Source organism: Chelon labrosus, assembly GCF_963514085.1.
Source record: "Chelon labrosus genome assembly, chromosome: 11".
Classification (NCBI taxonomy): Eukaryota; Metazoa; Chordata; class Actinopteri; order Mugiliformes; family Mugilidae; genus Chelon; species Chelon labrosus.
In genome coordinates this window covers 24,763,464-24,789,330 of record NC_140344.1, presented here as the reverse complement: position 1 = coordinate 24,789,330, position 25,867 = coordinate 24,763,464, and the positions used below count along the sequence as shown (strand labels likewise).

The 25,867-nt window shown below is 45.1% G+C and overlaps 1 protein-coding gene across 1 annotated transcript in view; it reads right to left on the bottom strand.

Annotated features, from left to right (window-relative positions):
- znf423 (zinc finger protein 423) overlaps positions 1 to 18,607 on the bottom strand; it is a 137,898-nt gene extending 119,291 nt beyond the window's left edge. Inside the window, exon 1 of the mRNA XM_084555210.1 lies at positions 16,759 to 18,607. Coding sequence (XP_084411336.1) covers positions 16,759 to 16,798 — 40 coding nt within the window. The 5' untranslated portion in view covers positions 16,799 to 18,607. The remainder of the gene's footprint in view (positions 1 to 16,758) is intronic.
- Between the last annotated feature and the right edge of the window lie 7,260 nt (positions 18,608 to 25,867).

Below are 25,867 nucleotides of genomic sequence, written 5' to 3'. Positions count from 1 at the left end.
ACGCTGTGGCCGGGGCTAGAAAACAAACAAAAATATATTTCAGCGCAGCAGTTTTCACATATGCATCCAAGAGAGCCAAACTTTTTCAGACCCAAGATAATTTTCCGTAAAATTCGTGAAAGTTAGAAAGTTACTAAATAATTTCAGCCTTGAGTCCATCTCAAAACAGTGGCTGTGAGGTTTGTTTCCAGCGAGTTCCAGAGGTCGACTCGTTTAAATGAATGTACTGCGAGACCGACTCCCCCCTCCCACACACGCACACACACACAAAACCTTAAGAAACAAACCTGAGTCAAGACTCAAGGATTTGGATTAAGTCTGAAGCATCCCTTTGAGTATCTGAGGCTGGAGCTGGTTTTGAGGGCCAGATGTGGACCCACAGTGTGCTAATAACAGACTAATGGATCCCCGGACAAACACGTACGAACACACACACACACACACGCAACTGCTCGCACGCACACACGCGTGCACTGACGACACACGGGATTTTTACTCGAAGGCTGAGTGTCTGCGTCTACGTGCACATAGAGACCTCCCACTATGACGAACGAGTCTGCCAAACACAGCAGACACACACACACACACACACGAGACAAGCTATGAAAGGAGAAAACCAGAAGAAAAATAAAAAGTACTTCCTATAAGCTAATAAAAAGAGATTACCTATAAAATACCTTTAGCATATCAGCTCTTAAATGAACCATGTGTCGCAAGATTAATTAATATAACAGTGTATTAGTGTTACCTTTATGTATTTAGAAATGGAGAATGCAAAGATAAAGATTATGTAATGTAAAGATTATGTAGCGCCCTGACAATATCCTCGCTGACTTTGACTGAGAAAGAGGAAGAATCTTGCCGAAGACTGCATGAAAAGAGGGACTTGTATCACTTATGGACAGAGATTTGAATCAAAGGTTTCTGTTTTTGACAAGCAGGGCTCCCTGCTGTGACTACACTCTGCCTGAACAGGGCTTCCCTAATCTTGTTGTTACATGGATTCTCTGCAACACAACAAAAGCTAAATTTATAACAAAAATAAAACACTTTTTTGGGTGTTAGAAACACCTAGATGCTCAGGTTATTCTGCTAAGGATAAAAGCCCGTTTTTCCTGATGAGGAAGCGGGGAATACAGTGTGTTTCATTAGCCAAGCACACATAGCTTTATTTAGATTCAGATACCCTCGCCCTGTCCTCGGAGACACACACACACCGTTTCTGTGAACCCTGCGCACACCAGGGGGTCGGTGGGGGGGTCTATATATGTCTGCGTGTTTGTGGGAAGGGTTTGGCATGCTTACAGATACTGAACGAGCACAAAAAGGTGGTGCAACACGTGTGTATACTTGTAGTTGGTGTACAGCTTGTGGAAACAAAAAAAAAAAAATACAGAATTCTAGATATCCAATTAATACATCTCTTCTCTAGTCTGTGCATTTCTTTGCCACCTACAGTAAATCTCACTTCCTTTAACACTCCCCGTTAGCACAGGCTATCATTTCTAAGGCACGAAAAAGGTGACGGGTGTTATAAATACCTGTGAGTTGGTTTTTTTTTAAGTCGAAATATGCCAATTAGCAGGGAGAGGTGTTCTTATTTTAGGATGTTAAATGACTTTCTGCAGACTTTGTACAACTTCAACTTTAACGAACTGCAAAGCACAGAGGATTAGTAAAAGGAGAAGCTTGTGCAGATTCATGTCTATATGTAACTTTTAATTGTGATTTTGATTTCTGGTGATATCACCGAGCACTAACATATTCACATTCACACACACACACACACACACACACACACACACACCCCCACACAAAGGCATTTCTAAACACACTCAGGAAAGAAGCGTACTGGCTGGCAAGGTAGTAATTATTGAGACAGCAGAAGGCTAAAGATCAAACTATCTGCACTCGACAGCATGTCACACACACACACGGCAGAAATAAAGAAAAATGAAAACCCTGGAGCATGACACATGCGAGCGTGTGATTGTGACGCTTTGTAAGAAGGATGCTTCTGGGAACCCTTGGAGCATCCATACAAAAGAAATCCAACCTTGCCTCTCCGCGTGCCCCGATGTGTGTTTCAACAAAGATCACCAAACAAAGTCAGGTACTGTTCACGAGAAAAGCGAAGAAGGGATCTCAGTGTGACGGCATTAATATAAATATGAACTATTTCTTTTTCATTTGACAGCTAAAGTCTTGCAGGTGGCAGCAGCAGCATCAAAGGTAAAGTTTTAGATTTGTCTTTACGTTTGCGGTAGCCCCTGCTGTCTTTGGATGCATCTACGAGATAAACCGTAATTCCTCGGTTTGCAAAAGACTTAACGTCACTTGGATGTTTTCATTGCGTGTGAACACGCTGAGCTCAGAGCAGGAAAGCCGTTGCAGACAAGAGCTTCTCTTAATCCATTCTGTCTCAACACACACAAACACAAGACGGAAGACAATAAGCACGATCGGCTACAGACTCACCTGCAGACGACACAGCATCGAGAATAAAATCAGATGCATGACACGCACAAGCTGCTACCCTGCAGCACAAAACTCCTGTCTGCACTGTAATGGGCTGCCACGGTTCATTAGCCAATCAGGCATACAATTAGACCAGGATGTCCACAGTGACTAAACACACACACATTTACATGCATATGCAAAGTAGGGCCCGATATGCAATGCAGAATTTCCCAGTATTCAAGTGTCCAGGTTAAAAAAGACTTCACATTGTTTGATCCAGATTTGAGTGAGCTGAACCATAAGCCATGAGCAGACATGACATGTTTATGTAATGTGAGAAAATCTTTCTCCTCCATTTCATATTTTCAACACCTGTAGCCGTCGTACAGCCCGGGAACACTATGTGAGCTCCATCTGCAGCTTCTAATTTTAGCCCCCCACTAAATATATTTACACATGGGTAAAGGAGAGAGCATAATTAATTATAAATAATTCCCAACGTAACATCTGAATTCTCTTCTACAAAAGTGTTAAGCCATTTATATGAGAAACTTCGAGTGCATGTGGCATAATCGAAGGAAGCCAACAAATATCTATACGACCGCAGAGCATCTGGGAAAATTGCAGTAATGTAAAGGACTAATGATCGGGGTTTTGTTCTGTTTGTTCACACCCATCCAATCATCTTCTAGCCCGGCACAGCAAGACTCAATAGTTCAGAGCATGAGTCACAGAACACCCCATTTGGATTTCATTATGGTGCGTGGTTCAACCAATACCGCACGCAACTGGATAGTCCTACGACTGATAGGAGCCAGTTTGATGAAAACAAATTCAACACCACCGTGTTCAGATGACATGTCCGACTACTACTCTTCTGCCCATCGCTGCATAAAGCCTGCTCACAACGATCTGATTGGGCCGGCAGATCTTTGCCAGAGTATAATCATTTCCCAACTGAGTGAGCGGTTCCAAACCAACTTTCCACCACAAAAAATTTGTGGTAGGGGAAGGAAGTTGGTCAGGGTTCGAGGGCTAATCATCAGTGGGTGGAAAACAGGGAGCTTCTGATAAGTTTTCTGACAACGAGGAGTTTCAACCAGTGACGAAGTTTCTTATGAAAACAAAGCCTTGTTAATTAATGCATAAAACACAATATATATAATCACGGAGAGGAGAGAAGATTTTTTTAAGTAGAGCAGCAAAAATGAAGTTATGCATCAGCATCATGATGATGCTTTCATGTACAAATATTTGCACAGTTGCCGTCATTAATTATCCGCATGCATACATGCAAACACACTCACACACATAACTACAAAGCAAATCAGCACACCTCCACCTCCACTCTTCTCTCCACCTCCATCTTTACCTTGTATATTTATAATCTCATCTTTTTCTCCTCTCTCATTTGTCTACTCTGTCTTTCCTTGCTCCTCTTTTGACTACGCTGTTCATCATCTACACTTTGCTCTTATTTCTCAAATTCTCCGTCCCCTATTTTCAATTTCTCTTCCGTCCCTCTGTCTCTTCTTTCCTTCATCAGTTCCCCCACCTCGTCTGCCACATTACAACTTGTTCCCCTTCTCTCTGTCCTTCTCCTCCTCCTCCTCCTCCTCCTCTTCCTCCTCTTCCTCTGTCCCATGAAAGCAGTTACAGCCTCGCTAAGAAAATCCTTTGTCTTTTTTCCTCCTAAACAACACATGCATGCACGCACAGTATCAGGGCCATTTATTCCCAAAGCAGCCCAAGGCTCTGGTGTTCCCAGATCTCCGTGACGAACGGGTCACTTGGCCAATCATGTACTGGCCGGGCAGCCCAAAGAGGCGGGATGTGGGTCAGTGTAGCCAATGATGGGCGGGTCCTTCCCCCCAGAGGAGATGTGTGATTGACAACTAGTGCTGGACAGAAGTCAAGAGGGTAATTGTCATCTGACTCTCTCTCTCGCTCTCTCTTTATCTGTCTGTCTCTCCCTCTCATCCTCATTTTTCTCTTCAGCCCCCTCCCTTTTTACTTCCTCTCCCCCCTTACTTCCCCTCTCCAACCCACTTCCTATAGACCCCCCCCAAAAAAACAACCCGTTTTCTCCCTACAGCTCCAGAAGGACTCTCTCATTGGCTGCCCTTCCTGTCCCCGAGGAACGAATTTGTGAGGCTACTGGCCGAGGGTTGATGCCAATCTACATCCCCAGCCCGCCCCCCGGGAGCCACCCCAACTTCAATGGCTTGTGTCACACACACACACACACACACACACAAAAAAAAAAAAACACACATCTAGTCAGGGGACGGGGACAGAAGCTGATTAACCAAATACTTTTATCAGCAGTAAAACCGCTCTCTCTGCCTGCCTGCAATTCTGAACAAAACAGCCTTAAAATACATAAACACACACACACACACAAACACATCACAAGCACTGAGCCACTGGCCAGAAACACCAGGCTAGTCTGAGGTTTGGGACAGTGTGCAAGTGTGTGTGTGTGTGTGTGCATGCGTGCTTTTGTTTGTGAGAGTGTGTGTGTGTGTGTGTGTAAAGGGACAGAGTTAGCAGAGGGCTTAGATGGATGGACGGCAGACAGAAAGAACAACAACCACACAAAGCCTGGCGGACAAGCTCCATCGCCCTCTCTATCTTTCCCTTTCCACTGTCTCTCCGTTCTACTACTTCCTCCCTCGTCCTTCTCCCTTTTCTCTCTCCCTCTCCCCCCCGTCTCCTTCCGCCCAAAATGTTTCTGCTATCTGATTTTTGTGTTCGCAGCTTTTGCAATCCTCTCCAGGCTTCGCAACTTTTTCGTTCTTGCTATTCATGCCTCTGCTCCTCAGTCTCGTCCTTCACACCTTCTCTTTTGTTTCTTCTCTGTATATGAGGTCGCTGCGGTTGTAAACCACGCCGTGATGCCCGGCTGAGTTGCTATGCCTATGTCAAACATACATGTACTCCCGACAACACAGGACGGCGTACACACACACGATGTGTACGTGAAATCTCAAGGACGCGTATAAAATAAAAAAAATAAATCATTGGCGAGTATGAAAGCCTAAAACACAGACGGAACGGCATCTCTGATATGGGCGTACAACTTATTATTATCCTACATAATTACACGCAACGTGCATGAAGTCATCTGCATACAAAAACAAGGAAACACACACAGGTCTTTTTCCTTTTTTTAAACTGAGAGCTGCTTATTAACACACGACAATTCACCTCTCTCGACATCAAGAGCGCAAAACACTCATTTTTACACACACACTCTCAGTCTGAGACAAGCAGGGTTGATGTTCAGGGCCAAACAACACAGCGTGAGATTAAAGAGCCTCTCTGATCTGACATTTGTTTTTCTGTCTGTCAGAGAGAGAGAGAGAGAGAGAGAGAGAGAGAGAAAGAGAGAGAGAGAGTGTGGCGGGAAGAGGAATCGATAGCAGAAGAGACGCGTAGAGGAGAAAGGAGAAAAAGGAAAGCTTCGGCATCAAAACGGCGACAGCCCAGACGCTACGTAGACCCTAACGCCGTAGCCTGACGTGCACCTACCCAGAAATGTAATTACGAGTCACGGCGACGCAGGCTGCAAGAGCTATGATTGGTTTGCTTGGTAGTACCGTGCCTCCGCTTCAGTATTTCCGGCTGCTTCTCCATCTCCGCAAATTTCTAATTGATTGTTTTGGATCAATAATGGTGGAAAACATTGCGGGAAAGGTTAACTGAGCAGGTTTGGCAATACAAACATTTGCATGACTCGTTTTTTGGCGAAATTCCGGCGAAAGTTTCAGTCGCCATTGTCGAAAGTGAAGCAGGAAGTAGGAACTAAAAGCCCAAGTATACATGGCTCGCACCGGCGTAGGATACATGCGCAGGCTACGTCATCTATGTCCCGCGGAGATATAAAGCACACTTGAAGGGGAAACTAATGGAAAAGGGAGATTCAAAAGACGGAGGAAGAATTACAGAAAAGGGAAGCGAGAGAGGGAAGCGGTGAGGCAGAGGTGAGGACGGATGAGAGGTGAAGGAGGGCAGCAAGGAGAAAAATAAGGAGTAGGACAGAGAGAGAGGAGAGGAGAGGGCAGGAGGAGGAGAGGGAGAGCATTCCTCTGGAGTACCTTGACTCTGGGGAGGGCTCCAGAAATAACTGAACTAGAAGTTCCCCCAGCAGCCTTCACTCGCCACCACAGACTGGTACAAATAAAGGCACAGAGTTCACCGTTAACAGATTGAGCTCCAATATGAGCAGATTCCAGAAGAGATGAGACCAATTATCAGGTATAACAGTTACAGTCCAAGCATATTCACACACACACACACACAACACTACATGAACAACACGAACAGAGAAGTCTGGAGGTTGGAGAGGGGAAGGAAGGAGGGGCACATAATTGCCTTCTCTTGTACTACAGGCTCGGGAGTGCTTTTTGACTGAAGACACCAATTTCACGCTAAGGCATTATTTAGCTTGATACAAACTTGATTAGGCTTTACAAGAGAAGCGAGAGAGGGAGAGAGAGGGGGAAGAAGACGGAGAGGAAGAGGGAAATAAACAGCTTTGTGTCATGCCGCATCGCTGGCGGACAGATTAACTCGCTCGTCACGCTCCTTCTGGGAGCAACAAGAAAAATATACACACACACACCGCATGTGCGCTCGGAGCGTGGCTGTTTGTTTGCTTGTTGGAGTAGACGCGTAATCAAGGATCTTATAAATTGCACTTTCCATTTGCGGAACGACCCGAAATACCAGGGTTCAGACTGGCTGCTTCAGATATTTTAAGTTCAATACTAAATGCTTTTGACCACTTTTAATCTTTAAAGTAAAAGTTGGAAAACCAAGCCGTCCGATAGTTCTGCGGTCCTGCCCGATAAAATGATCAATAAGCTAATATTGTCGGGAAAATAACGAGTAAAATAAAGGCTTATACTCATAATAGTTGCACTGATTCAATAAACTATATGGTTTATAAGTGACTCAGCAATTGATCAGTGTCTATACTGACAACAGCACAGTCTACAATATCTATAGGCTACAGGCTAAGCTAAACTAATTGCTCTTTGTTGGAGATAAGATTTGCTTCAGATAGTTATTTGACTCTTTAGGGGTCAGAAGAGGAGGTTTCTGAGTGTGCTAGTCCCCAGACTCCCTATCAACTCTGAGTCCAAGGCAGACGATACTTCTGCATTTTTCAAAACTGGCCGGCACCGAGCAACCCAGCCACACACCTTCACGCCAACCCTCACCACGCGATCTCTTATTCTCTTTCTGCTCTACCACTTCTCCACCAACACACTCTCCCTGTTTTATTCTGTCTTGATGCAACCATGAAGCTTTTATAAGAGGCCAGGCGTACGAGGAAAGACACCACCTCGTCCTCCTCCTCCTCCGCTGTTGCCTCAGACCGGTACAAATGAAGCCACTCTTAACTTTTCTCAAAGTGCACTCGTTAAAGTGCACAAAAGGTCTCCGAAGCAAGTCTGATTACAAATGTTCCCTTAATGCGTCCTTTTGATTTCCAGCTCTCCTAAAAATTCCTACAAACTTAATTTACTTCACAATTATAAAGTTTACTTAATAATAACGAATGTTTTAAATACAAAACCAAGTGAAAATTACATTTTCTTGGCGAGCATTTCAATAATTTCTTTGTCAGGGCAGAGCATTTCTCTCTCTCACTGCCCGGCTCTTTCACTTTCCCCTGCTCTCGCTCGCTCTATTGTGTGTCTCACAGCGGGGTGCCCTTGCCTTTTGACTGGGAGGTGAAAGGAAAGGAGTTAGAAAAACCAACTGAAGACTCTAAAGCACTAAAAGGAACCATTGGTAGGTCTATAGCGGGGCGCGCTACAAAGGCCCGGCAGAGTGTTTAATAAAAAGGGAACACAACACAAGCAGCTTGTTCTGTGGAGGACTCCACGCTCTGTGGACAATGCACATTAGTCTGGGTCCATGGTGCGTTTGTGTGGCTGTGTATCGACGTGCAAATGCATGTGTGCGCTTGCAAGTGCCAAGAGCGAGCTGGCGAAAATATGAATGAATAAGGGGGAAATAAACCCATCTTTTTGGAGGAGTATCAAGTACTAAAAAGCAATGCACGTGCTTATTTTATCGTGCTTATCTTCCTAAAGATTTAATGACAGAGCTATGTGAGAAGTTTTGTCTAATCTAGCTGATCACATCTAATGAGTACAGGGACACAGAAATAATAGGCGGTTCAGACTTCTGCGTTAAGTTGACACAGACGTTACGGTGACAACGCAGGCCCCTACGCAGACCTTAACCCCTTAACTGGCGTGCACCTCCCCAGAAATATAACAAGAGCTGTGATTGATCCTCTTGGTAGTAGCGTGTTTCCGCTTTAGTATTCCTGGGTGCTTCTCTTTTGGATCAATAAAGAACCGGTAAGATTAACTGAGGAGGTTTGGAGATGCAGACATTTGTATGACTTGAAGTTTCAGGCCAGTTTTGCTGAAATTTCACCAAAGGTTTCAGTCGCCATTGTTGCAGGACGTAGAAACAAAAATCAACAGAGCGCCGACTAGCGTTTGGGTGCCGTTGTTACAGAGTGAGCCGGACTGACGAGCGCACAAGTATAAATGGCTCGCACCGTGAGCAGGTTGCGCCGTCTAGGTTCCTCAGTACTCTAAAAGTTCCTTAAATGTGTTTTCAAGAGGGTGCACCAATACAGAAATAGAAAATTCACAAAGAACAATTACTATTTTGTCTGATAAAAAAAAAAAAAAAACCTGAACAGTGACTTTTGACCTGGCCTAACTCAGGAGGTTATGCAAGGTCAGGCCAGAGGGCTCAAAGCTCAATCACACACACGGAGAGATTCCACATTTCCCAGAGGTCATCCTTTCATCAACAGCAGTGTGTGTGTGTGTGTGTGTGTGTGTGTGAGCATGTCAGAGGGAGAGGGAGGAGAGCCCAATAAATATATTATGCATCAGCCAGGTGTGCAGAGGGGCACTGCTAATTGCCCCCACCACTAATGTTTAATGTACAGAATAGGATGAAGAAATGATGGGGGTGAGATCGTGGAGGGAGGGAGGTTGGCAGAAGGGAAGGAAGGAGTGAAGGATGTCGGAGGAAAAGGCAAGGTGTGTGGTGGAGAAGGAAAATAGAGAATGTAAATTCCAGTATTTCCCGTTCTAGTAGCAGTTCCACCTAATTCACCGTAGATATCATCAGACTTGGACCGGTCATATTGATTGATTTAAAAAAAACACCTGCCATGGATCCAACAACATACACTACAAGTCAAACACCACAAACTACAAAGAAAAACAATGCAGGCAAACAGTCAGAGCTGAAGAAAGAAACAGCCCTGATCTCTTAGTTGAGACTGTTGTGTAGGAAACTTAGAAGGGCCCATGTCCCCTGAGACCATCTATCGGTGGGGGGATGCAGGCTTGGCAAGCAAGGTTTGGATTGACTATGTGTGTGTGTGTTTGTGTGTGCGCATGAGTACAGTCACACCAGCATCATCTTTCTCTTCTTAAAATCCGAGAGCACGCAGCAAGCTCTGCTACACCGCGCGTTGGTGTATGTGCGCGTCTCCAGAGGGGCGGGTGTGTGTCAGGGTCCAGTGAGTTTGCAGCTGATAAACGAGGCTAGCTAAGCCGCTACAATGGCACAGTCCTGGCCCATGACGCCCTGTTCCCGACACGCGCTCTCGCACACACACACGCACGTGCACGGTCACACCAGGCTGGCCGCTGATAAGGAGTTGTCACTGGCATATGTACACCTCACTGAGGGACTTCACCCTATCTAGATGCATGGATGAATCCACGCGCACGCGAAATAAAAGGCTAACCGAGCCGAGCAGATGATTATGACCTTCTTCCATCTATTATTGCAAACGAAACCAAATTTTACCCGTTCAACTTGATTGACAATCGTTTTTTAGCTTGGATTCATCAAGTGGATTGGTCGGTCAATAGGCGGTTGTCTGACAGTGTTATGTTTATAAGGAAAAAAAGAGCCAGATCATTCTTTTCGGCAGTGGGAGGGGGGAAAACTTCTCACTAACTCACACCAGGTGAAAGTAATCACAGTGTCTGATTGCATTTTGTTAAAACAAATTACTAAATAATCAAGCGTAAACTTTGGGCAACGCAACATGCCTGTGTTGCGATCCTGCAAAAAAAAAAAAAAAAAAGGAGCTGTTTGTGTTTATTTATAAACTTATAAGGCTAATAAAGCTGCCTGGTATGCATGCACTGTGCTTTTTATTGGTTGAACTGTAAAGCACAGTTTGATTTGGTTGATCACAGCTCTTATTTATTTTCATATGGTATTTCAAGGGTCAAAAAGGTCACGAAGCGATAAAGAAACGCTGACAAAATGCAAAAAAAAACACAAGACATACAGTGTACGGAATAATCTGAATGTAAAAAAATGTAAATATGCCATCTACACACAGCGTAGCCTATTACATGTACCATCTTTGTGAAATGTGTTGATTTATGGAGGAGCAAGGAAGAAGAAAAAACCTCGCAATACAATCAAAATCAAATGAAAACACCTTCTGTTACAAATATGATATCGAGACTGCAGTTGTAGCATCGGAATTACAATGACGTGCTGAGCTCCCTGCTATGCAAATGTTCCCGATAGCCGCAACAGTGTGAAATTATGTAAGAACCCCGAAAGGAGACGCAGCTGAACGGAACTCGGCCGTCAATACTTTTATTATAAACACCTGCACTTGCTTTCTGCCTCCAGTAAAAAAATGGCTTACACTACTTATTGTGTCCTTTTATTAGGGCTTTCAATTGTGTCGTGATTTGATTCTAATTGAAAGCAGATCCACATGAGTCCATAACATTCAATGCGCCGTACTGCTGGACTCCACCAATCACCAATTACATTAGCTTGTTTAGTCCCATTGAAAAAAAAGAAAACACACACACATACACAACTACCAAAAACTCAAATCCACACCCCCCCCCACTGAGGAGTCAATGGAATTCCTAACAAAGCTTTCAGAAAGCCATTTAATGGTTCAGCAAGCCTTAATGCAAAGCCACTACAGGCTTTTTATACAGGAGTTACTCGGTGCGGTTGCACGCGCAATGGTTGCACTATTTATAGCCACACAAGCAAAAAAAAATAAATAAAATGAGATATCCATTTTTAGTGTTAATAAAAATGAAGCCAGCCTTTTATACGCTCGGATGTACCTGCAGAAAAACATTGTTGTCTCCAAGTAATCCAAGCCACATGTGCTGGGGTCTGCGAGTTTTATAGGAGCCCGTCACCCTATGAAAGACTTCGTGGTCTGCCAAAGGGTGACATTAAAAGCTACTCTAATGGTAAAGCCAGATGGGAAGAAAGAGGAGGGGGGGGGTGGGGGGGCGGACAGGAGACGAGAAACGAGAGATTAACTGTACTGTATTGTATTGTACACACCATGCAATCCTCCACACGGTTCCTGCTAAATAATTCCTGGGATAATATTAGTTTCTGCAGTCACTGTCCTTACACACACACACATGAGCGGCTGGTATTTGAAATGTTATTTTTCCTCTGTGGGGCTGTCATAATTACATTCAAAAACTATATCATGTAACTTGAAGACATCTCCCAGTCACAATTAATTTTTACCCACATTTGGCAGACTGGCAGCTTCAAGTCTTGAGCGGTTAATTGACAATAACTTTAACTCCAGGCAATGAATAATTATTATCCCGGAGATTCTTATTACATTTAAGTCACATACTTACAGCAATTATTATGCATCCCTAACCGGCCTAATAAAAAGTAAGACGTTGTAGAGCACGACTGGATTCATTAGTCCATTACGTGATTAGTCAATCAACGTAATTTAAATCCACTTTGATAATGGATTGTTTTTATTTTTATAGCATAAATGTCAAGTATATAACAGTCCCAGATTACTCAAATGGAGGGTGTGTTTTTTATTTTCTGGTTTTAAACCGTGACAGCCACATAAAGTGCGAACAGGAGCTGAATATGAGCAAGAATGAAATCTGTTTACACTGGCGGAAGGTGGATGAAACCGTGAGGGGATGCATAGAGGTGAGAGACGGGCAGAGCGAGAGAGCGAGAGAACGGCAACAGACAAGAGACGGAGAAAGGAGGAGATCGAGTGGAAGTGATGTCATTAGCCCGAAAGAGCTTAGCTCAACACACGCCAACAGCAAATCCAACCTCCCCTTCTTCTCTCCCTCTTGGTCAAAGGGCTCATTTGGCTCCACCACCGGCAACAAACAACACTCAACAAACCAAATAAACGCTAAAAAAAAAAAAAAAAAAAAAAAAGTAAGCGCTCCCTCTTCCTCCCCTCCCACGCCACCCTCTCCGATCTTCCTGCTCTCCTCCATCTCCCTGTCATACGCGCTCAACTCCCGTTTAATGTCCTGCAAATGAAGCGGATTTATTAATGTGTAATTAAGTAATAATCATCACTACATAATGCATGAGAGACTCAAGGGGCAGAGAGCTGAGAGAGAGAGAGAGAGAGAGAGAACGAGAGAGAGAGGAGAGAGAGATAGGATAGCGAAGGCTGCTGGAGCAGGCAGAGAGGGATTTTTTTTTTTTGCCTCGCTAAAGACACACATTAAAAACGGATTAATCCACTGAAATAATATTTTGATAAGAGGGAAGACGTGCTCTTTCATTTCTTCCTCAGGCTCACCCCTCCTTTTTTTTTTTTTATTTGCTCACCCCCCATCAGCTAGTTTCATGGCCCATCGTCGTGCTATTAGTCCGTGTTCAATTAACAGGCAGCAATTAGCCGAGTCCCCCTCACCGCTAACAAGGCCTAATCACTGTAAAGGCTAGACTGGTCAAGTAAATCCATCACAGGAAGAGGTTTGCAGCGGTGGAACAGTAATATGAGGACTAAAACTCCCGGTGTGCTTGGTTAAATAAATAAATTGAGCGGGAATTTCTGTGGATGTGCACATATGATTTTATATTTTACTAAATTGCTGTTACAATCGGTACTAAAAACTACAATCTAAAGGGCAACAACTCTCTGCCTCTTCGTTTGCTTCCTTTAAGATAAGATAAAATAAAATAGTCCTTTAATTTATCCCATTTTTGCCACACATGCTTGACACCAAGTATTATTTTTATTATATAAAATATGGTTTTGTCCCTGGGCCACGTTTTGGACATTCAATCCCTCATAATACTGAGATCAAATTGGATCCAATAGTAACTTTATGGACAAATGACAAAAAAAAATAAAAAATCTTGTTTTAATTAAATGTATCATGCGTTTGTAAGATATATTAGGATTTTAGGTGTTTTGCATGAAAAGAATACCTGTCCCTAGAGGTCACTGTCATTTCCACAACACAATATAACTTACAGGATTTTTTTTTTTTTTAACATTTTTTTAGAGAAATGACCAGAAAACAAATATTTTCAACCACCTTCAACTGTTTGCTTAGCTGCAGCACTCTATAACAGTCCAGAATATTACTTTCCATCCCACTAAACACCTGGTTAAATGAATTCTTCCAGCTTATGATGATACGCAGGGTCGCAGGTGTAAAGTCAAGACAGCAAATGTCAACGAGAACGGCCAGATTTAAGAATGGCCCCTGAAAAGATTGATGCATCGCCCATCACCCAGCTAGCGAGGGCCGCGGGTGAGTCGGTGCAAATCTATAGCGGGAGGAGATGCATGAGGTGGGACCTCTTTTGTTATTGTTTTGGTATGCCTGGCTGGCCAGTAAGTCCGTAAGCCAGCCGGCCAGTCAGAGTTGGGTGAGCAGGTGAAAGACAGAAGAACATGAAAACACAGATAATCCCCCCGGTGATGCTCAAATCGTCCTGGCCTCCATCGCTCCCTCCCTCCCTCCCTCCCTGCCCACTCACCTGCTATGTGCCACTGCGCTGCCCCCGAACACCTCTCCTCTCTCTACCTTTTACCCTTCACCCCCCCCCAACTCTTTCTCCTCCATCTCCACCTTCCCCCAATGCCAGGTCTTGCCAAGCTGTCAGTGGGGCAAGGTGTGGAGGGGAGATAGCGACACGCATGTGCACACACAGATGAATGAGTACACAAAACACATGGCGCTTATGCAAGCTAGACTTCTGTGTTACCTTTTGCCGCGCGCGCGCACACACGCACAGAGTGGTGGTCGTCTGCCTCAGCTTTGCTCCGCTCTGCTTCGCTTGGCTGCCTGACTAAAGCTAAGCTCTGGTTATCCAGGCTGCTGAGACCAGCGACACACACACACACACACAGACACACACACAGCTTTCAACACAAACACAAGAAATATAGATAAGCACGCACAAACACACACTCGTACAGGAATGATGGAGGAGCGGCGGACAGATTCACTGGTCCACGGCGGCTGATTTATTCTCTGACAAACTGCACTGGGTATCAACATCACCGCAGCAGGGGGCAATAACTACCACGTTCAAACCGTCTTTCACGTCCTGATTGAATGGAAATCGACCGGATACTCATACAGCAGAAACTTGCCATTATTTAGCGTCAGCAAGCTGTTGCTTACGATCGTTGTGGCAACACGCGCACGGGGGTTGCGTTCTTGTTTTGCACAAAGATTAGTCATCCGCTATTCACAGGCCAAGATTAGCAAAGAGTGCCTGCACACGGGCGTCTAGCTGTTTTTACAGCTATCTTAATACCACTGCTTTATGAAAAGTGCAAGAAGCAGTGATAACAATCTATGTTGTAAAGATCATGAGACAGGATACTTGAAAAATAAACGTCAGAAGAGCTAGTTTCAGTTTTGGAGATGTCCTTTATGGGATATGTAAGAATTGATATCATGTATTTGTTCCACAACAATTCAGTTTTTATTATAGATATAGAGACGGGCTGCATGACTCAACTGACTTTACAGTAGATTCCTGAGGAGGCTGTGGAATCTGTAGGCTGTCACTGACAATATATCCCCTTCCCCGTGACAACACTGTTCCCCGCACTGTGAAGTGAGCTGAAAAAACAACTGCCTTAAACAGTTTTCCCGCACATAGGGGCCCGCAGTGATAGACAGTACATCCACAAACGTACTCCCAAGAGAGCGCGCTAACACATTCTGTCAGTACTTCCTGTGTGGCATACGTAGCCTCCCCTACTGCTGACAAAATGAATCTCACCCGACCTCGGATGAAACGGGCTCAGCCTCAGATCCCGAAGGCGCATCGACGCGGCTGAATCAAACCAGCCAATCGGTTCAGATGACCGTCAGAAATCCGCTCGCCTCCTGGATAGTCACAGGAAAGGGAAAGCCTGCGTGGTTGGAGGAAATGGGGGAGGGGGTGGCGACCACATGGTCAGCCCCGTCCCGTTGCCCATCTGGGTCCCATAAAGGAAACACGAAGGCCAAGGACGCCACATGCCCCCATGCATGATGCCCACTCACCCATGCACTGCAATGAATACCATTTTATGATAAAAAGGGGAGGGAAAACCGAGGCTTCCTTTTGCAAAATTAATACTTTGTTTTCAAGCGAGGATTTGCAAAATCCTCTAAGATTTTGGGCAAAATGAAAGAGTGAATTGAGGGGCTGCATGTGGGCACAGTTTTAAAGTAGGACGGCACATTTTTGACCTTTGAGAAAAGGAATCAAAAATATCAACCAAAATGCATCTGTGGGACGCATAAGGGGAACACAGGTGGTTAAAATTTTAATCTAAGCCACATTTTGGTGATTATTTTTCATGTGCAAATACACACTGGGACTCTACAGACATATGTGTGTGTGCAGTGCAAAGTGACTTGATTTGGGGTCAAACTGTCAGACCCGCTAAAGCAAAACAGCAGTGTGCAGTGTGAAACGAGTGCAATGCACCATAAACATGGAGATAATCCAGATTACATGGACCCTTTAACCAGCCGAATTACAACAAGTTGGTGGAGAGAACGACCCACGCTGTCAGGAAAAACCATACAGCAGTGCATCACGTTGACCCGACAGTGTGGCAGCTAATTGAAACCCATTACTAGCCAAGTGCACCAGCGGAAAGAGAAATTAAACCGCCGTCTTATTTCTGACACATTTACCGGAGAGTAAAACTCAGCTCTAATCTCACTTAATCATTTTTAACAGTGTCCCATTACAAACAATTAGCGAGGCAACAATAAAGCTGAGCTAACTCTCTAATTGTTACTGCGAGAGACACAATTTGCCTCCGTAGTTCAGGCAGCTTACAGCCCTTTTGGGGAAAATTAAATTAAATTAGCTAAAACAGGTCATCAGAGTTGAGCGTGAAAGCCTTTGGTTGTGTTTTTGGTCGAGTTTGAGAGAAGTGTGCGTTCACATGAGGAAACAAACAAACTGTTTTCTTACCTTTAACGGATCTCGGTTTGGCCTGTTTTCGTCTCGACATTTCTGCTCTTCTTCTTCTTCTTCTTCTCTTTTTAATTGTTATTCTTGAATTGTTTCTTTTTTGTTCCGTTCCGTGTTTTCAGTTAACCATACACACGGACACAGCCGGGTTGTCTTTCCTCCTCCTCCTCCCACTACTCTCCACTTCTCTGCTGCTTCTTCGCCTGTTGCAATGCGGCAGCTTCAGTCTCTGAGTGAGAAGCGGCCGTTAAGTCCGGCGACGACAACAAGCAAACGCGCCGGGAGCGAGGCGGCTTTGGAAGCGACGCGCGGTGCTCACTCTCGGTGCGTCGTCTTCGCTAGGGCGCACACGCAACCTGTAGAATAAACGGGGAGCAACTTCCCGTCGGGTGGCCCCCTCTTGCTCCTCCGGCGCCGCCGCTTGTTGTTTTCGCCTCTTCTCTTTCCTCTTCTCCCCTCCTGCACGCGTTTTTTTTTTTTTTTCTTTTTTTTTTTCCTCCTTCTCCGGTGCAGCCCGAGCGGCTCGCGCTGCTCCGACTTCTTCCAGCGCTAGCAGACCGGGGCGCGAGCTGCCACCCACGCGCGCGGCGAACACCTGAGCAGGTCCCGCGCCGTGTTGAGGAAAAGTGACGGCAGCGGCGCCGTCCGAGTGCGAGGCGGCGGTGGTGGTGGTGGTGGTGGTGGTTTGGCGGCGGCGGCGGTGCCACAAGCGGTACGTGACGGTCCAGGTGAGCAGAGGCGACGAGAGTGTTTTGGGGGAACTGCTTTCAAAATGAACCGCGGCTTCTCTTCCCTCTGCGCTTCTCTCGTCTCCGCCGGAGCTCTCTCTCCCTCTTTTTTTAGTTTATCGAAACTATTTCAGTCTGTTTTGTTTTTCTTTTCCCTCCAGGAACCGACCGAACCGACCTGCCTCCTGTGTTCCGTCCCGCTATTCTACACTAGGCACTGGTGGTGGTGGTCTGGTGGCATGGACATAGCGCTCTTCCCCTGCATCTCCACCCCGAGGGGAATGCTGCTTTTACTACCCACGCTTTCTTTTTGTTTAATATTTCCCAATGTCCTACCGGCGGTATTAATAGCAGCCTAATATTTCTAATAGTCTAACCCTTCGCTAGCCTCTGTCTCCCTGCTTTTTCTTTGTCCTGACTCTGGCTACCAGTCTCCCTCCTCCTCCTCTGCCTGCCTCTGCTGGCGGGGCTGCGGCGCAGACACACATAATAAAGCCAAGGCAGGCAGTGCTTGGCTGGAAATGTAGCCGCGTCCCAGCAGGGGGATGTGAGAGAAGGGTCCCGGCGGGGGAGCGCTCTGATCCCGCAGGGAGCAGCTCGGCACAGCCCGGGTTGGCTGAGGCAGAGAGGCAGGAGAGAGGCAGGCTGGGCTGACGGAGAGAGAGAGAGGGAGAGAGAGAGGGGAGGCAGGGGGAGACTTAGGCAACAGCGCCCAGCTGTGGCCAAGCGGCACAACTACAACAGGGACTCTGAGAATACAGGGGAAGGAGACAGAGGGAAAATGTGGAGTTGGATTGAAGTGACGCATGGAAGAGGTTGTGAAGTTTTAAGTGTGCAGACAAATAGCTGGTGTTATATAGAGTTGGGTTAGTTTTCCAGCTTTCTATTCCTTTGCCACCTAATTTTTTTTTTTTTTAAATGCGTCCAACATTTGAGCAGCTGTTGGATGACGAACACGTGCTGTGCCCATGCTGTTGCAATTTTTTGGTCACAAGCTGAGGTCAGGGAAAAGTTGCAAAACTCCCCTCTAATGCATTTGTTTTAATTGGCTGAGCAAGTTGTGCAACATGACTTCATCTAAATGAGTCCAAATGTGACATTTATAGCAGCGGAGGCTTACATCAGTGTAAAATCTGGAAATATACATTTATTCGTGGCCCTTGTATCACTAACAAGAAAAAGAAAAACCGTGCATTAATCTTAATCTGAACAATCATAATTCTGCACTGAATATAAAAGCATTTCAGATGTGCATACCTCTCCTCATATAACAGAGACAATGAATAGGACCTAAATGCCAGTTCTCTTTATTGACTTTATTGACAGTTCAAATGTGATGTTTTGCAGAGTAACACATCTTCACCTCTAATGTCATAGTCAGTAAATGCAGAAGACAGTTTAAGACGGTGAGACAACGCTGCGCCAGCTTGCAGGAAGCATGAACACAGCAACGATCCATTTCCTACATAAAATTTCTTCACAGGATTTTGTGCATCATTTTGTAATTTCTGCCATTTTTCAATTTTCCATGCCCGCATTTATTTATTTCACTTGGAGGGTTTATCGTTTTTGCTTATTTGTGACGGATTAGTCCCTCCACTACAGTTTCTGACAGGATTGGTTTAAGCCTATTCACTTAAACTGAGCAGAACCTATCCGCGCATAATGTACATTTTCCGCACTTTGGATCGAGGCCGCGGGAAATGTCTGCTGCCCTATCCGGTCGCGAGCGCGGGCCCTTTTGGTGGCGGTAGTGTAATAGAAACGCCTGCGTAGCCGTTTTCCTTATAAACATCTCTGTGTCCTGTGTTGCCCTTTTCTTTGGTGCATGCAGGATTTTGCCTGTGCTCCACCGAGAAGACGCCATTCCTCTGCTTTCACAGTGGAAATGAATCATTTGACTTACTGTATACAGAAGAGATTCAGTTAGCTACAGTGTGTGCTTTTGTGCATGCGTGTGTGTGTTTTTGTGTGTCTTCTTTAAAGCTCCATTCATTTCCAGTGAAGAAAAGAGGGACACGTTTGTGGACAATTTAAAGCAGACAAAGAGGGGGAAAAATGAAAATCACTGGGTGCTTTGTTCTTCACTCTCTGCTCCAGCCGAGCGCTCTCTGACCGCAGCTGAGCTTTTCCATGTTCCCTCGCTGTCTCTCTGACTTTCCCTCTCCTGTCTCTCTCTCTCTCTCTCTCTCTCTCTGGTTGTCATGGATAGCTGGGTAACGTGGAGCTCCCCGCGCTGGCCAGCAGGACCCCAGATTGAGCCTCCCCTACCCACCCCGTCCTCCCATGGAGTAACAGAGCAGCCTTTAAGATTGACCCCCCCAGCCCCATGCTGGGGTTGGGGAAGGTGGGGAGGCTCTTGTTTCTGTCCTCCCCGTCTCCCCTCCCTTCTGCCTCACCCTCCAATCTTCACCCTTCCTTCCAAATGAAATGAGCGCACGCCAGGAGACCCATGTGTGGGTTTCTGGATGTGTGTGCTCATGTAAAGCTCCCCCAGTGTGACTGCCGCTGGCACGAAGGGGCAAAAGCCCTCACTCGGTGGTTGGTCCTCCCTCCTCCCCCGTCTCCCCCCTCCTCATTTCTGCCGGTAAATACAAAGAGTGGGAAAAAAGCCCACATTACAAGCTCCTTAAGGGTCAAGGACAGGCCCCACTCTGAAAGGCTTCTAAGGGTCGTATTGTTGAATCACATAGCTGGCGATTACACCCTCTGTCATCTCCGCACGGATTTGGGGTTTTTTTTATACGCACAACAAGAGCACATCAAGTAGCAGCCACTGAATAAGTCGGGCCAACAGACATGCAGTGGGAATTGATACAGACAGGACATCAATGGAATAAACCGGGGGCAGATGTAGAATTACAGCCCCAAAATGGGGATTTGGCTTAAAGATTTCATACCTTAACAGCAGTCGGTTTTACATAATGTGGAATGTGACAGAAAATAAGGTGCCAGAAGTGTGTGTATTTTCATAAACGCATTCTGCACGTGTTGCTGTGGTTACACAAAGAAAAAAAAAGCCACCTTTGATCCGTCCGTGCATACACAAGTTGCCACGGTGCGCCGTAAGTTCTGCTTTTAATGTGGTTTACATTAGATCTGAGGTATGATGAGTCACATGTTTTCTAATGACCAGAAACACGAGGTACTACTGCAGAGGCTGAAAGAGAAAAAACCTTCAAGGATTCTAATAAGATGGGTGATATTGTCCAGCTCAGACTTTCTGCAGTGAGCGTGAAAAACTAAATTTACAGCAAAGAGGAATGCTGTAAATCTGTGTTTAATTAGCATTAATTGTGTTTTCCCTCGTCTTTTAAAGCTATTAAGTCTCATGGCAAATTTGGTCGACACAATGTGTGAATATTGTATGAATCTTGTATGCACCCTCTTCTGCGTTTTGTATTATTTAGGAAACCTTTTTCATCTCTTTCCTTCCAAGACTCTGTGAGGAATGCACTCTAAAACAAAACAGCGTTAGCACTTCAACACTAGCACGCAGCTTAAGGTCATGTCGTCAAAACCACACGAGGTTTGGAGCGAATAATGCAGCGGCCAACACAGAATGAAGGCCGTTGTTTTTTTTCCTCCCACACGGTCACACATAGTGGTGGATAGTTCATACATGTAGAATTCAATTGAGATACAAGATGTAGCTGATGGTGTCACATGAAAGTTTCAAAACGAATATACGCCGACCAGAAGTGAATAACATTGACCATCTTGTGACAATACAATGTTCTGCTGGGAAGCTTTTGGACCTGGCATTCATTGGTGTGGATGTTACTCAGACATGTAGCATCCACCTAGACCAGACCAGGCACCCCCACCCCATAGCAATGACACTCCTTGATGGCAGCAGCCATCCCCAGCAGGATGCAGCCTGACACAGGCACACACACAAAAACGCTTTAGGAACAACTAAAAAAAAAACATGAAGAACAGCACAAGGTGTTGACCTGGCCTCCAAATTCACTAGATCCCAAACTGATCAAGTATCTGTGGGATGATCTACAGAGGCCCCTCCCCTCAAAGGCCCCCACTAACAACATTTTGTTGGCAGACACCACAGGAAACATTCATAAGGCCTATGTCCATTTTCTGATGAGTTACAACTGTTTTGAAGGCACAAGGGAGACCTACGCAATATTAGGAAGGTGGTCATAATGTTATGCCAGTCTGGTGTCACGTCTCGATTTCATATGTTGCTGTTGCTAGGTCAGAGAAACCACAGCAATGTGAGTTTCAGTTACCACAGAGAAACGTTCTGTACCACCAGGGGTAGTTCTTACCCTTGTAGCTGTAAGGTCACATATATACATGCTTTTAACTAAACCTTTATGTGAGCATGATGGCTGCCTCATGTATACTGCATCTGCATGTGTCCACATGATGCAATAGTCACAAGAAACAGAAGAGGCAGCGTGGAGTTGACGACTAAAGCTGGAAAAATAAATGGAAACAAGTCTGAGGCCTTTAATTCACGAGTATGACGAAAACAGATGTTTTGTCCACCAATCAGCAGCAGTTTTGTCAATCACCAGCACTTAAAGTAATGCTTTAAGTGAATACAGAAGTTCTATAATTCCAGTTATCACGCAGAGCGCCAGCAAGTATGTGAACAATTACTTTCACAACGCAGCCGGCTGACTGCACGAACACATGTTTAAAAATCAAGCACATCTCCAGGGCTGATGGTCGCTCTCTTACGGCAGTCAGTCGGTCAGGGTGCACCCACGGTGAGAAGGATAGCGTGAAGAGATCCGTATGTTTCAGCTAAAGTGCTTGTGATCCTCCTCCACGGGAACTGAGGCACCTGACATTTTTGTGAATTTTTGTGTACCCAAAACCAACAATTGTGCACACAGCGTCTGATCGCTTCTGCAGAGGTGAAGGAGAAGGTGGGCCCCCAAATTCTCTGTTCAGTTCCATTTCCCGACTGTGGGATAAATAAAGGATTATCTTATCTTTTTCTTCACTATTATTATTCATAGTGCACGTTTCCCTTCCTCTTTTCATGACAGAGAGATTTTCACCCCACGTCGGAGGTGAAAATAAGCAGCTGTCAGCACCAGAGGTAGCGCTCATTGTCCACATGTCAAGAGTAGAGTTAGGAAACCCTTTGTTGGCCCTGAGTGGTCTGCTGACCACCAACCACACGGCTTCTACCCTTGTCATGTCCTAATTTCATATGTTGCTGTTGCTGGGTCAGAGAAACCACAGCCATGTGAGGTTCAATTCCCATAGAGAAACATTCTGTACCATTTAAAGCATTTAAAACGTAATTGGGATTCTTCCGAAACAAGTTTAGCACGGTTGCTAAAACTACCTCTAGACCAGGGTTGTCCAAACCACGGGCCACAGTTGGTGCATGTTTTATTTAATTGCAAATGCAAATGCAAATTCTAAAAATATAATCGAATATGGCCCACATGTGTAACTTCCACTTGATTGTATTATACTATTTAGGTTTAACAGTTTGTGAAGCAGGCGGCACAGGGGCGTGGTGGTTAGCACTGATGATTCACAGCTAGAAGGTTCTGGGTTCGAAGGTTCAGGCTCCCTGTGTCTGCAAGAGTTCTCTCCGGGTACTCCGGCTTCCTCCCACCGTCCAAAGACATCCCCGTTAGGTTCACTGGTGATTCTAAATTGGCCGTAGGTGTGAGTGTGAATGGTTGTCTGTCCTTCTGTGTCAGCCCTGAGATAGACTGGAGACCTGTCCAGGGTGTACCCCACCTCTCGCCTTTTATTTGATTCTGCTAAACGTCATACACTGGAGGTGTGGCGATGTACCTCAACTGAGTGGCCCAGTCCTTCCTTCTGCATCTGGCCCTCAATGAAAAAGGTTTGGACACCCGTCTCTGGATTTTCAACATTTTTATGAGAATGACATGGTTTGTTTAACTTGGCAACAGTAACTTAAGAAGTTGGGATTGAGAAAAGGCAAGAACCTTCTGGTTGGTGGTTAGCAGACCAATTAAAATGGCAAATGAGGGGAAACCTTCACAAACAGGATCCGTGAAAGGCTTAACAAACTGATACTGCAGCTGCTTTAACTGAGACAACCAAACTGCAGCTGGGATCTCCTATCAGCCTGAATACGTAGTGAAATGTGGGGGAAAGAAGGAACCATTTGCAGTAAGGCACTACGTGGTGGATGTGCACCGTGGGAAATATCATCAATGACAACACGGAGCAGGGTGTGAGCGTCCTTAGCGAAAACTAGAATTAGAAGCTGACGGTGCAGAGTCAGGCTTTGGACACTGCTGAGGCCTCCACATCAGCGTGAACCTGTGGAGTTCATTCACACACACACACTCTCTCTCTTGTACTCTCTATGTCTCCCAGGTGTCAAAGCCTGATATTCCTGAGGTGAGAAGGTGCTGCGGTCTATTCTCCACACCCTTACAAAGTGCTCCTGAACATGGGCCCATTGTACTGCTTGCTTGCCTGCCACTAGCGGATAGAGTTCATGTTATATTTATGCTGCCTAAAGCACACTGTCTCCCTGTCTTCCTTTATCCCTCCCTCCCTGCCTCTGCATCTCTCTCCCTCTCTCTCTCTCTCTCTCTATGTCTTCTGCTGTGTTGAACTCTCGCCAGCTCCACTAGGTCTCCCCTCTGCAGACAACAGTGTTCCGTCTCGTTGCTTTTGCCCTAGTTATCGTCTATTTTTATATGGAATAATTAGACACATAACTGATTTAAATACGAATACAACGCCGCGTTCTTTTGTCTCCACTTAATGTGGGCCAGGAGCACAGTGAAAGGTTAAAAGTGCACGCGTGTGTGTTCATGCATTTCACTGTTGCGCTCTGAGTAATTCAAAGTTATCATGCAGGTAGTAGCGTCGGCGCAAATCACGCTTCTGCATTATTCTAAACTCACCCGAATTTCAATTCACTGGATTTATGGATACATATAGATACACGCACGCGATATAAATACACAAATGTGTTGTGCTCACAGGGGGCATTAGCGTGTGGTGTGTGTGTGTGTGTGTGTGTGTGTGTGGGCTACATTCATTATCTGATCTAAAGGTGAAAACGAGGGAGAACATTTAGCCTGCGGTTACTTATTAATAAATATTCAGCGTGGAGACACAGGAAGAAAAAAAAAAAAAAAAGATCAACACCAATTTTAATATTTGTTTTGAGCATTTGTGAAGCCCGTTCATTTACACACGGCTTCACTTGCCAACCGCAAGGTCTTCTGCGGAGGCATCAGCGCGTATATTTATGAGACAGCTGTCTGTAAAGACTCTGAAGAAGGATGGTGGTGACGATGATGATGATGATGATGATGATGATGATTATGATTTTACTGCCTGAGACGCTTTGATCATGATCACGGTTTTCATTTGTGTGGTTATTGATGATGAGTATCAGTGCTTGTGATGGTGATAATGATGATGAATCTCATGCAGATGAAGGACGTTGACAACAGGGATTTAGTTGTGGTGCTCGTGCTGATATGGTTGAGGGCCCCTCTAGCAAATAAAGACTCAGGGTTTCAAACTAACGAATAAAATGGGGATTCATTAACATTTTTAAGTCCCTTTTACTTGTCTGAACACGTCCAGTTGGATTGGACGTGTCTGTGCGATGTAAATTTAGTCGCTCTTTCTGATTATTCAGTGGGATTATACAGTATATACTATATATACATGTTTAAAATAATAATGCTTTCTTGCCAAAACTTACATGCCTACATGTGAAGATTTATAACTCTCTTGTGTATGAGCAGAAAGTTAGCTTAGCTTAGCATGCACCACAACAAGCTAGCCCAACACTGTCTAAATAACGACGGCTCCAAATGTTTCCCTTTGTTTTAGTGCAAAGAAGTACAGATACATTATCTAACTAATCGAACTATCCATTCACAAAATATTTTACAAACCACCTGATATTTCTCGAGAAAAATAAGAGCAATTTCGACGCATTGCTGCAAACTGCGGTTTAGTTCTAGTTCTGGGTCTCAGTGTGTGACCCCTAGTGGACAAAGTAGGAGTTACTTATAATTGAAAAATAGCAGGTAATGTCTTCTAACGTCATTTTCGCGCTTTCATCATCACCACCGGCAAATTCATGCTTCGGGCCGGACTGGACCTTCTGGTGGGCCGGTTTTGGTCCGCGTGGCCATATGTTGGACACCCCTGGTCCAGACACACCTTACGCCGCCTTGAAATGGGGTCGTGTTTACCGTGTTCACAAAAGAGTCCATGTGAACAGCTCAGGTAAGGCCTGAGTCCATGAACTGTACGCTGTTTGCTGAAATGGCAGAAGTGGATTGTAAATGAATATGTTGTAATTTAGTTGTAGTTTCTTTGCAGTTTTATTTGCCTGAGGAAAATGTTGATAATCTCTGTGACCTCATGTTTTCATT